The sequence below is a fragment of the Temnothorax longispinosus genome, chromosome 8 (genome assembly GCF_030848805.1).
Source record: "Temnothorax longispinosus isolate EJ_2023e chromosome 8, Tlon_JGU_v1, whole genome shotgun sequence".
NCBI classification, from domain to species: Eukaryota; Metazoa; Arthropoda; class Insecta; order Hymenoptera; family Formicidae; genus Temnothorax; species Temnothorax longispinosus.
The window spans coordinates 285,035-298,775 of record NC_092365.1 but is presented as its reverse complement, the minus strand read 5'-3'; the positions used below and the strand labels follow the sequence as shown (position 1 = coordinate 298,775).

Below are 13,741 nucleotides of genomic sequence, written 5' to 3'. Positions count from 1 at the left end.
ATATAAAGCGTCACCGAAAGCGCCCTGAATGAGCGCCGAAAATTCATGTGTTAAAGCATTAATGATCCCACGCGTATGTGAGATCGATCGATTTGGCGCCTGATGAGCGTGTAGATGTGTGTAGATGTGAGCCGCGACCATTCCCCGATTAACTGACGGCTGTTTTGCGCCGTGTAGCGACGGTTACATTGTCCTGTGAACCGACACGAACTTGGCGCGACATACCCTTCGATATTGCGTGTCGGACTAATCTTTGACGATCGCGCACGGTCGATTAAACACGGGACCGGGATTCGCTATTGCCGCTATTGGTGGATCGCTCAGTAATCTGTCAAATAAGAGCACGTACTGCTTATTACACGGGGGACAGATTTATCCTATCGCGTGTCATTAACTCATTATATACGACAAATAATTTGGTATGATTTGTCGAGAGCCGCCGCGATTCGTCTCGCGAACGCTGTTACAGAGACGATGGTCTCTTCAAAGTGGTAGATGTATACTCCGGATGGAGGATCGACTCACCTTAATCCGCACCATCATATTTAGGTGACCTTGGCTGTATTGCTCGATGACGTCACGGACGTCGTACGGTTTCCGAGCCTGTTGAAACTTTCTGCGAGCCACAAAGTACTTGATCTTCCTAATCGCCCGAATAGCGTTCCGGTGCGCCTCTGTCAACCTAAAAAGAGAGAAAAGCCGAAATTCAGACTGGCAAATTGCAACAGAGAAAGGATACATTACTCATCTTTCTCTTAATTGTAAAATATCATTAAAGATAAAAATATGCTTCAGAGCGAAAGCTTTATCGTAATTGAAATATCATTTTGACAACATTTTGACAACTTCCGATCGCGAGCTACTTTGTTGTAGTGGTTCAAATTCTCTCGATTCAATTGAGGAGAGAAATTGATTCCTCCTCGAGTTGCAATCTTCGCTAACTTAATTTTCTTAGTCGATCACGTCGTGGCAAGAGGCAAGACGCAACTTGATACACCTCGTTTCCCTTTCATCGTTAGAAATAACCGGTAAAGTGCAACGCTGAATCCCGTTAACGTAAATTGTATCAAGTATCCTACGTTCAAAGCTACTTCTAAAGGCGCTAACGTTTTAGCAGTCTCTATTAGGATAACCATGTACCTACCTCGGAAATAAATAAGTTTGTTTTCGAGATAAAGTAACGACGTAACGTCTATATCCTTTTCGTAATCCGTAGCGCGCGAAATAATTGTTATACGAGTTGGAAAATTGATTTGTGTCAAACGCACTATTACACGTCAATATTCAATAACTCGGATCACAAGCTATCACACGTATATTGACCAAAATATTGGTTTTCTTCTCTCTCGACTTTGCGCGAGTCATCCGTTGGCTCTCGACATCTCGTTCCCACCGAAGAGAGCGGAAGAATATGCTCTTGAGAAGAGCGCCCATTCTTCAGGTATTTACGTCTCCGAGAACGCTTAGCTCCTTCACAGATGCTTTTGTCATAAGTGTAAATGGGAGAGAGAGTGCTTTATACAATGGCAAAACGTTGTGAGAAGCATTTATGAAGCGTCATGATAGAACATTTGATCGTTACTAAGAAAAGCCAGTAATAAATAGACGGATAAATAGATGGCTTTATTTTACTTTGAAATATAAATAAGATTTGAGATATAAATCACTTCATCTTTGAATAATATCATATATATTATACTACTTACATATATTACTATATTTAGTGCATGCAAATATATTACTTCATGTTTCAAAGACAACTTTTGCATTTATCTTTATTTGGAGAATGTATTATAAAAAATATTATCAATTTTTATTTAATTCAAAAACATCAAAGAAAACAATGAAAATTGACATATATGTAATATATCTCGTCCGCGCGAGTAAAATATGTTGTAAAAGAAACCATGGCACCCGAGTAGGATTAACGTCACAAAACGCAAAAACTCTTGTGCTCTTATATTTAATCCTATTGAGATAAAAAATCAAATATAAAATAAAATTATATTATTCTTGTTTCTAAACTAATGAAAGAGAATAGGTAACAGGCAAATAAAAATCACGAAAATTCACTATACTAAATGTTATTAAATAAAAAGTAAGAACATATTCAGTGTAACTCGTACAATAACCGAACAATAAAAAACAAAAATACAGCAAATAATAGGATGAAAAAGACGGAAATGAAAGCAAGAAGAGGGAAAAGAGACTGAAGGATCTGATTTCACGTAGCGAGACGCATAAAATGATGTTTTTAAACAAAATCGAGCGGATGTAGTCGATGATGAATAGCTGAAAGATACCCAAACGAGATGCTCTCTAGTTGGCGAGTATAAAGCTTCAGGCGGAAGTAGGTGAACCGAGAACGAAAGGGGTTGAGTGAAGCTGGAAGGGAAAAATCTGGCAAGTGTGTCTTTATGTACCTACAAGTTTCGAGCGTATACGTAAACGGCCGAGGCGAGCACATTCGTTCGACGTCGCGAAATCTGGGTCATTCGTACAGGCGCGAAGTAATGGCGCGGTAGAAAAAGCACTCACGAGAGTCACGAGCCCGTGCAAATGTACGAAAAGGGCCTTTTGTGCGGAATATCGTGCGTTCCATTCGCGCCCGCAGAACCGACTCTCTTCGAAATGTCAATGATGCCGCCGAAAGGCCTCCCTCCCTCAACCCTCATCGCCTCTCTTTTACGGACTTGAATGCGACGTGCAATTAAAATATAAAAAAATATTTTTAGCCCGAGGGATTCCGATTACACACACACGCACACGCACACGCACACGCACACGCACATATATATGATTCCGGTGTCTAATTATTTCAAAGATGCTGTTAATACTTAACGAATGGAAGTAGAGCAGATTTTATTATATATCAGAAAATGTTGCTCCGCTACATTGAAACGTAGATAGATTGCACCGGTCCGATTCAAATATACACATAATAGCCAGATGTGTATTGAATTGAATTATTAAACTATCAAATTCAAAGGTCAAGAATGTGCTAAATATACCAAACATTCTCAGCGTTTAAAGTACATTTATATTCGTTTATAAAAATCTGGTATAAAATATTCCATAGAATAGATATTTCCTTAACGAACATTTCATCGAAAGTCTATTTAAAAGCGTTAATTAAAATTATCTTGTAAAAACTTATTCTATATATAAAAATGTAATATATATATGCATGCAATAAATATAAATGCAGACGGTCTTGAAATGGACTGTAATTTAAATACTTCTTCGCGCGAATATTCGTATTCAATAGTGTACTAAAGTGAAAAATATACGTGTATATACGCACTTTAGGTAATATTCAATACCCTCTATTTTTATTTCTCACTTGGCTATCTTTCAGTTGGAAGTGATTGATAATAGATGATAAAAATTGAAAAATGCGCGAATGTAAATGCAGAAGTGCGATGAAAATGACGATCAGATTACGCGGCTGCAGATCACATCACCAAGTTGCAAGCAACTTTCTTCGACGATATTACAGACCGAGCTCACGTATGTTCGGTTCTCCTTTCAAAGGACCGGAATTCGAGTCTTAGTAGTTCGAGTGGATGCATGAAGGGAACCTACAGGATTTTGGCAAAATTAAATTTCGTTGAGGAATAAAGGCATATTCTATTCTACTTGTAACGGAGTCCGCGCTGATGCGCGCGTAACGATCTGTGTGCAATATTTATCCGTATATTATGATACGGAGTATGCACGAGGTACAGGAAAATTCCTCGCGGTGTTATCGATTCCGCATACAAAGTAGAAGTAATTTGCATGGAGATATATGTTCCTCGGCTTCCTATACTCTGATTTCGGTCGGCGCGATCTAACTCGATGTACACGCGAATCGGGCGTTTAATAACTTGACGATCGACTACCACGAAGACGGCAATGGATTCGAGAGTTGCTTCAGAAGTTACCAAACAAATCGTACATTTCCGCGTCGTTTGGATTAATATGTATCTTAACACACGTAGGACGTAGGGCGTGTAATAAAGATGTTGCCAAACTTTTGCAACGTGTTCCACTTAACCAAACAAACAAAGAGGCTTTAATAATTAATTATTGTTCCGAAGATTAACGGAATTTTTCGGATTATGAGGTTTCGTTTATTGAACTGTTACCTTAATTTATAGTAAAACATTTGTATAGATAATAAATAATTTGTAATTAGTTAATTGTTTGTTTTTCAATACGCGCTTAAGCATGTTTGTCCATTGCCAATGTTATATTAAAAAATCTTAGATTTCTCTTGTATATCTGATAGTGGAGTTTCAAATTCGCTATAATGTGCCACAACAAGTATCAATTGCTATATTTTTTTAAATAGACTCATAAATGAGATTTTTGATGTGTATTTCTTTTGTATTTTCTAAATCTGCTAAAATATGTATCGGAATGAACGATGAATGCGCTCGAAAACGTTATAACTAGCACGTGTATGTATGCTGTAGGCAATGTAACATTTACTATATAATCCAGAAACAAATAATTTTCAGACCCCATGTTCCTTTTGTTTTTATATGAATACAGCATGCTCTTATTAAAGTTTCACTCTTAATGATTAATGACTTTTTAACGCAATTTCTATCGTAATAAGTGCATGCGCATTGACAGATATGACAGGACTTGATAATAAAATCAGAAATCAATGGATACTTACATAGTTACTCTCTGCGGTTCTTCGATATCGATGTCAATTTCGTCACTAGTTGCCTCCGTCACCGAGCTAGTCTGCGAGGTGAAGAGGCTTCCCCTGCCAACCGGAAACACGCTAATCAAACCACGGGCTCGCGGATCTCGTTCTTTTGATATGACGAGATTGCTCCAGAGAAGACTCTCTTTAGGCAGATGCTGACGTATGTCTGTCAGGGTAACTTTTGTAAATCGTTGCTTGTACGATTTCATAAGAATCACTTCAATATAACAACGATCACATATTTAAATTGTGAACTTTACCGAAGTCTTACATTAATCACGCACACAGCGCTCGCAATATTACAACTTTCCGAAAATACATTGCTTGACAAATATATTAAATAATTAATTTTTAATATTTATCATGACGCATTCTCCTCGAAATTATTATTAAATAGTGATTATTTGGCACTTTCGTTGCTTAATGCACCTGGTATCAGAACTTTCGGCTTCTACGCAGCGCATGACTTCTGAGAGTCTTTTTCCAGAGCAATTTACTAAATATGCATCCCTTGACAATAGAGAGAAATATCGTTGGGAGAGACTATGTCAGCACAAATAAGAAATAGCTAAACCAAGAATTTACATTCTGTTTCGAAGATGTACATTAAAACGGTACCGCAGGTATAAATTCCGAACTCGAATCGATCAAATGCAGATTACAGAGAACACTTTGTTTTACGCAATATATTGCGATTTATCAAGATCTTATGTGCGCAAGAGTTTCTAGTTACGTTTAATTTAGATAATAATAAGTTAGGACAGATAATGTAGCAGTCAATAGTTTCAATTGTTTCTTCAACAGATCGCCAATTGATATATTTCCGAAATTTGTGATGCTTCATGGACAAATTATGTATGAATACCATCTGTGATACCTTCCAACAACTTTCAAACACATTGATAATTGATGCGCTCGAAAACTGATGGAAGATATCAAATGATATTGATATGTAATATGTCGATAATATGTCTCGTTAAATTACCGTTATTGTCAGTGTTATTTGAAAATTCGCGAGATAAATTTTTAATCTGATATCTTCAATTAATTCTCGAACATTGATGTCGACATAACTAATGATATGCAAACACACATATTTGTATATTAATATACAAAGTGATATTTACCTACATATAATCTGTGAATATGAAGAATCGCAAATTTTCACTTTATTTCTGAATGATCTATACTAGCATTGAATCGTTTATATTGCGAGTATGGTGTAGATTAAAATTTTCAACATATCGAAGGTAGCATGATACGTATTAAACGTAATGTATAAAACAAACCAAAGCAAATTTTATTTTGCTCGAAATTTAATTATATATTAGATTTGTAATAATTTCTGCTAAAGCCGTTAGTATCCAAATAAATATTGATTTTAGCGGAAGATCAATTAGTTTTTAAATTATCGAAGAAACAAGCAAGCGATTTTTAGGAAAGATTAACTGTTTTAATGCTGTTCGATTGAAATGATGCGTCACTTGAAAAATTTTACGTAAGTTTCAAACGATAATTGTATAATAAAAAATCTCCGACGTATCAACGAATGTATCCTCTTTGAGAAGCAATTACTCGCACACCGCATTTGGGCAGTCACCGGGACAGCTCGATAAACTTTTTACTCGATGCCATTCGACGGGCACTCAAAAATAAACTCGCCAATTTCATGGTACCAGTTTCGTGTCCTCACCGTCGCATTTATCGAGCTGAAAGGCGAATCTTCCACTCGAAGAAATGGGCAGAGATTCGTTCGTTAAAGGTGACGATGTAAAACTCCTCATCGCGCTATTACGATGCGAACTTTGTACACGAAATTAATACATTGTAGTGCAATGTAACGCGAACGAGGCTGATTGGATTGGAATAATTTTCTTCGAAGTTATTTTGGATATTATAATTTTCTCCTCCGAGACAATATTTGACAGGCAGCAATATACCATATGTATATATTAACTTTATGCACAAATTATTTTAATTTTATTACGCGTAAAAATTTTTCTATTTCTTATTTATTTTTCTGGAAATTATTTTATTTTTAGTTGTGTCCGTGGTTGTGTCACAAATGTAGGTACTTCACTTCTCTTATATTTCTTCACAAATTTTTTTTTAATTTGGTTGATTTTTTGTTAACGAAATGTTGAGCTACTAAATTAAAGAAGAAAACTTTTTATAAGCTCAACTTTAACGAATAATTTTTGCTAAAGAAAAATCGACTCTAAATTAGTCAAAGCATCTGTTAAACATACTATGCGAGAAGTGACATCCTTACAATTACGGATTTGTATATTTGATTGTTCCCAGTATTAATCATAAAATAATATCCCAACACATCTCTCTCTCTATCTCTCTATCTCTCTATCTTTATTCTGATTAAACGTACAAATATCTTATCACTCACCGATTGTCGCGTCTGGCGCGATTCGGCGTGCCCACCTTGGGCTCCTCCATATAAAAAACTACGTCCCCCTCGTTCTCGAGACGCTGATTGTCGTTCTGGCCGGTCCCGGCACCGGCCGATATACCGCCCGATATCGTAACGGGCGGCAGGGCCGATTGTTGTTGCTGCTGGACGTCCATCCGGTTCCGTGACTTCCGCCTCTTCAGCACACTCGCCTTCTTTGCCACCTGGATCATCAGAGACTGAACCCCCGGTGCCCTCCCATTACAACACACATCGAACACAACATGCACTATCCCTACTGGCCAGACATTTGGCCCCTTTCTCTCTCTCTCTCTCTCACTCTCACTCTCTCTTTCTTTCTCTCTCTTTCTCTCGCTCTCTCTTTCTATCTCTCTTAAAACGATGAGCCCATCATCGTCGTCATCATCGACATCATTCGGAAGACATGATGCAAAAGCAACGATCTCTCCCGCGGGACGTTCGGAACGAAAACTTTCTGCGAGAAATTACGTTGATCGCGAGATGACGTCGTTTATAGCATCCTCTCAATGCGAAAACGAGTCGATATGATCTACACATCGTGAAATTCCCAGAGGTATAGATATATCAAGCATGTTACACACAAAGTGCACATCAAACTTCTTCTTTCGTTCTTGGGACTTTACTTTGTAAACACAAGACGTTCCTCGGTCAAACTATGCTAATAGTATAAATGAAAATGTTTTACCCGGACAAAATGCACATTTTACTCAGGGGAAAATGTGTTCTTTTTAAAATATATTCGTGTAAACATTCTAAAATTTATTATTTTCTTGACGTTAAAAGAATTTTAAGCGTCTCTTGACCTTCCAAGATCTTTGTTTTAATACCGTACATCTTTCGTACAGAGAGAGAATTGTCAAGCCGCACGACCGACGTAAATTCCCATTTTTGTGTCACGAATTTGCGAGCGAGATTTCAAGTCCTCCTGAAGGCTAACAATAAGATGCGGAGACAAGGAGTAACGTGTAGACGTACACACATACATTATACAGCTAGAAACGTTGTATGTAATTCAGGCTCATGCATGCTACAAAATATCTCTAAGTAAGATAAAGTTGCTTTTATATCACGTGACACTAATCGCTATCTTTAGAGAGAAAGAATACATAGAGTGCAAGAATATATAAGCTAGAAATATAAAGACGCAAACATGATCAAATAGACGATACTGTTATACTGTTTATAAGCAAGCTTTAAGAAGCTTACGCAAAGCTTCGTTCGTTCGAAAAGAAATAACTTGTACGAACGCACAGATAGATCATTTCGTTCGTTAAAAAAGGAAAAAACAAAAAATTCAGTAGTATCTTGTTCGTCTTAGTTGGTATTTGTAGTTTCGACATTAAAAAGGAAACATCGAGCAAAAGGAAATGTCTCGAATAAATAAAAGATCGTGTAATATTGCAGTTAAAAAGGCGTAATGGTTTCATAAAAGTTATTCTTATTTCTTTTCTCGCTTGATAATCCGAAAATCTTCGGCAATGACGAATATTCAGATCCATACTCTCGGCGCAAATTTAAACCTCGAGACATAACACAATTTTCTCTTTTTTTTTTCATCATTTTTTAGTAATAACGAGATTTGATGGATTGCCGCATCAGTTCCTTTTCAGCTGTTGCTTATATAGAAACGGTAAAAAGTTTTGATCCTAAACTTTTTTGTGATCCTATCTGGAGTAATGTAACAAATGAAAATAAAGTAAAAATATTCTTCAATAAATAATTTGTTGATAAAGATAAGAAAAGTAAGAATTATTTTTGAATATTATTTGAATAACAGTTTCGTTAAATTCATGTTACATTCTGAGAGTTAAACGTAACTACGGTGGATATAATTGTTCAAAAAGGCTCAGACTTAAAATTAACTATCTTCGTCACAACTAAACATGCGGCGAGAGAATAGGGTTCTTGTGATAGCGTTGAATATATTTTTCAATATGCGTATATATATTTTACATTCAGCAGACACGGTGAGTACAGTGATCCCGACTTACATAATGTAAAAGATAGGACGTTTTACGTCGTGTAACAGACCCGTGTAAAGAAATGTGATAAAAAGTTTGGAAAAAAATAAACATGCAAAAGAGAGCAGTACAAATGAAAATAAATATAAACCATTTACATACCATCTTCTTTACACAAATCAACTGAAATATATTTAAGATATATTTTATCATCGTTAAATCATCACTGAACGTTCTTACTATCTCAAATATTGTAAAATCGGGGCTTGCGCGTGTTACGTGGTACCTGCGCGGTTTTGAGAGAAATGGAGTTTGAACATTTTGGCAGCAGATGCAAAATGGAGATACCGTTCCTACGAATATGTGACCGCTTCGTGTTAAATCAAGCGTACGCGAAATGTGCCGATTTATAGACTAATTTATCTCGTTCGATTTTTTTGCAAACTTTCTTGTTAAAGATTTGAATTTAACATCAGAATGACGCTGTAATAGTTATGAAAATATATGTTTCAAACGTATACTTTGTACATACATTTCCCATTAACCGTGCAATTTTTATGACGTTTGGATACTTGATATAAGGTCATGGATACAAAAATACAATAGATATACCGACGATAATAATCACAAGCAAAATGGAAATCAAACACAACCCCGAAAAATCAAGCGCTATTCTAAAAATACCGGCAACGTTATTTGATCCGTGTTCAAAAGCAATTTATTTGAGGATGACAACTATTGGAGTTTTCAAGCGATAATGTTTGAAATATAAATTTAATTTAAAAAAAGGGATATTACGAAGATAGAAACGCTACTGATAAAATTCGTTGACTGACTTTTCATGGAATTTGTATCTACGTAACACGATGAGCCAGTCAATACTATTCAAACGACAACGTTTGCAATTTACATATATGGTAACTGTAAAAAATAAAGAAACATAAAGTTATGAAGCCCGAATGCGTGACTATACGAATGCAAAAAGTTTGCTGACTGGCATTTCATGGAACGACGATAATTTCATGTTAAAAAAGACTACATTTTAAAACAAATGTAACATAAATGTGTAACATATCCTAATGGATATCTGCATACATTTCATGTGCTCAGCATTCCAACTAATAAACGATACTATTAAAATTATGGGGTATATACATATTCAAAGGGTAAAACCAATCCAATAACAAACATTTCGTTAAAAATGAATTGTCTACGATACGAACTATAATGAAACCAAATTGAACTAACGAAAAACGGAAGCGTAACTTTCATTATCTCATATGTAAGGGGGGATAATGTACAGAAGCCTCTAGCGCAATTTAATTGCATAAACACACGTATGTGACTAGCAACATGGAGGAGAAAACAAAATCGTTCGGATTTCGGCAATAAATAACGGCACATTGAGAACATCGAGCAAAAGATTCGCATTCTCCGCTTGCATCCATCCACTGCCAAATTATCATCGGATAAATAAGAATATAAAAGTACACGGCCGTTATAATTATCGCTATTACACGATACTAGGATTTACTAGAGTGTAAATAATTATCGAAAAATAATATTATACGGCGGAACTCCCTCGCGAATCTCATTATTATGCGTTCTCTTGGGTCTTATACTGTGTGTGTGTGTGTGTGTGTGTGTGTGTAAAGGTAAATATTTATTTTTAATTTTATTTGGTAAATATAATAATCTAATTTTCTTAACAACCTGGTATATTTCAGTATATTTAAGATAATTTATAAATACTAAAATATATTATTTACTTGTATCAATTAAAATTAATTAAAAACGTATATATACCAATTATAACAAATTAAAGAAGTTTCGTATTTTTGATCAAGAATATAAAAGATCTCTATCGCATTGAGATTCGCTTACTTATCAAATTTTGATTTGAGAAACGTAAGCCCAATATATTTGCTATATATTCACTTTTAATGAAATATTCAATAATTTATAGCCTATTGGTTATTAGTTTTAAGGAATAATTTTATCGCCTCGTGTGCTATCATTTTTTCGAGTTGTTTCATACTTATTTGAGTGGTATAGATCGACACCAGGCAAATTTGATTTCTCGTAATCCGCTTAGAGCACAACGACCAAGTCAACCCTTGCGACTCGACGGTATTAGTCGACAATCCGCTCGCGCGTGGAAATGCAATCGCGTAAAAGGTAAAAGACGAGAGATCTTGGTAGCAATTAACTTGGATATGATATCACGGGTAATTCCAGATCCATTAGCGTGCTCGGCTGCGCCTCGGATCGACCGAATCGCAGACAAAATTACACGGGAGGGGGGAGAGGAGGAAAGGGAAAGAGATACGTTTTTCATTACGATTACGAGATTCGCGACGGATTAGCGCGGCACAGTAATCGCTCGCGGCACGCTAAAACGTCCAAAAACATTGTGTAAGCAGCTAAGAACATCAACAGTCAACAGCTAAATACGTCAACGGCTACTGCGCTCCGGTCTTCGTTAAACCCGCAAACGGGAAACGTTACCTTGCCCAGAGGTGTCGAGGGTTGGCCAGCCGGCGCCGGGTCCTTGATGTAGATATTCCACGTAGCGACACTGTTGATGGCCTTATCGGAGGCATAACACCTCCACAGACACTGTATCAACATTGCGGCAGCTGGTATTTGCCGATTAAAGTGCTTCTGCCGTTGCTTCTGCTGTACTTTCAGCGCGAAGCCAGAACCTAGAATACCCTGTAAAAGAAATGGGAAAACACTTACGAGGCATGATAACAGTCACGCTTAATTGTTTGGATTTCTTATCGAGGGACAGACGGTCCACCACAAATACAAAAATTCAAGTCCGGATTCTTTGGTCAATATTTCCCTTACAAAAATGTTATGGAACTTGCTCACGAGTTACAAATAAGTCCAAAATAGTTTTCTTGACAATTAAAATTTAGAAAGAGACAAATAGAGATAATATTTAGATAATATTATTATAGATTTAAAATAGATTTAGAGATTTGGAATAAACAAATGTGCGTGTGCGTGTGTGTGTGTGTGTGTGTGTGGATTATATTTCTTATAATTACTTGAGTTTAAATAAATTTTGATAAAATTCATTTGAGGTTTGATTACAAAGATATACAAAATGGAATAGCACATTGTAAATGTCATTTTCTAAAAATGTGATTAAATGTCCTTTTTATATTGATCGCTTAATCTTATTACCCTGTATATAAAAGTATTAAAATAATATAAAAAGTTAACATCTTTTTTACCGAAATGTCAGAATAAAATATAACTTATCTTATAAGCTTTTGCTTTTTTTATTATTTTAGTTTGATATTTTTATATGCAAAATGATTAGAGAAATCGAATTATGTAAAAAGAGCATATAATTCCATTTTTTTAAATATTGATATTAATTTCTCATAAAAACGTTTAGAAAAGAATTTATTGTATGTTATGAAAACGTAAAATTTTTATTTAAAAAAATTCTTTTTTCTAAAATAAGAAGTGATGTTAATAATAGACTACAATTTTTGGAATGGCATATTAAAATAATCCATTCTATATAATATTGAAAGTTGAAAACTTATGATGAATGACTTATGTTTTCGTGTAAATATCTTTGTTCAGGAAATATTTATTCAATATATTAATTAAAGAATCTACAAACTATAGGGGAAATAACTATAATAATAAGTATGAGATATTCTGTATGTTACAAAACAAGGGGAAGAATATTTTTTATGATAACATACTCACAGCTGGAAGTGCGAAAAAGGATATGGCGAACACACTGAAACACGAGGCCACTATTTTTCCCATCCATGTTTGCGGGACTGTATCACCGTAACCTATCGTCGTTACTGTGATCTGCAATACCGAAAAGCATCAAATACTCCTGATGTGCACGGAATTATTCTGTACGCACAACGTCGCATTTCTAATGATACTGACAATGAGTCTAGCCCGGAAAATTTTGCCGTACAAACTGTCGACATTTACTTTACTATAAAGGGTTTAACTCACGAAATACAATTAGTTAAACCTATTAATTAGCACATATTACACTCCAATATGTAAGTAATTTGTGTGCTGCCATCATGGACATAAATACACATGTATAACAAATGATTCAAATTTGACGAAGGATGATCAACGGTGTTAATAATTAATAGTTAGAGAATATAATTTGTTAAAATAATTAGAGATAAACTCACCACTCCCCACCAAAGCGCATCGGCGTAACTCGAGAAATCCGTCTTGCCGTCGGGTCCAACTTCATCTTTCTCGGCAAGGTATACGAAATAGCTGCTGAAAATAAGGCCTAGGAACCCAATGTACAGCGTTGTAATCAGCTCCTGTTAAATAAGAAAAATAAAAATATATTTTGCAATTATTAACACCAAAATTTCCTAAATGTATGTAATGTATATGTTAGAGTCCCTCTAATAAGAGTCGCGACATCTTGAGTTTCGGCAAAATAAGAGAGAAAGAGAAAGCGATATACAAGTGATATACACTCATATCGCTTTTTCTTTCTCTCTTATATCTCTTTCTCTTTCTGTTTCTCGTGCTTTTGCCGAAAATGCGAACCAATCAAAAGTTACTGCTATACGTGTCGCGACTCTTATTAGAGTCTCTCTTATTACAGGG

The 13,741-nt window shown here is 35.6% G+C and overlaps 1 protein-coding gene across 5 annotated transcripts in view; it reads right to left on the bottom strand.

Annotated features, from left to right (window-relative positions):
- Positions 1-13,741, bottom strand: part of LOC139817633 (potassium voltage-gated channel subfamily KQT member 1-like) — a 47,727-nt gene that overhangs the window by 11,826 nt on the left and 22,160 nt on the right. For 2 of the 5 annotated variants that reach the window (XM_071785869.1, XM_071785874.1), the window contains exons 7-13: positions 13,306-13,446; positions 12,848-12,958; positions 11,621-11,827; positions 9,275-9,295; positions 7,107-7,348; positions 4,670-4,780; positions 526-682 (exon numbers count right to left, since the gene is read on the bottom strand). In XM_071785869.1, coding sequence (XP_071641970.1) covers positions 526-682; positions 4,670-4,780; positions 7,107-7,348; positions 9,275-9,295; positions 11,621-11,827; positions 12,848-12,958; positions 13,306-13,446 — 990 coding nt within the window. The remainder of the gene's footprint in view (positions 1-525; positions 683-4,669; positions 4,781-7,106; positions 7,349-9,274; positions 9,296-11,620; positions 11,828-12,847; positions 12,959-13,305; positions 13,447-13,741) is intronic. The other 3 variants (XM_071785871.1, XM_071785870.1, XM_071785873.1) reach the window with 3 other exon arrangements.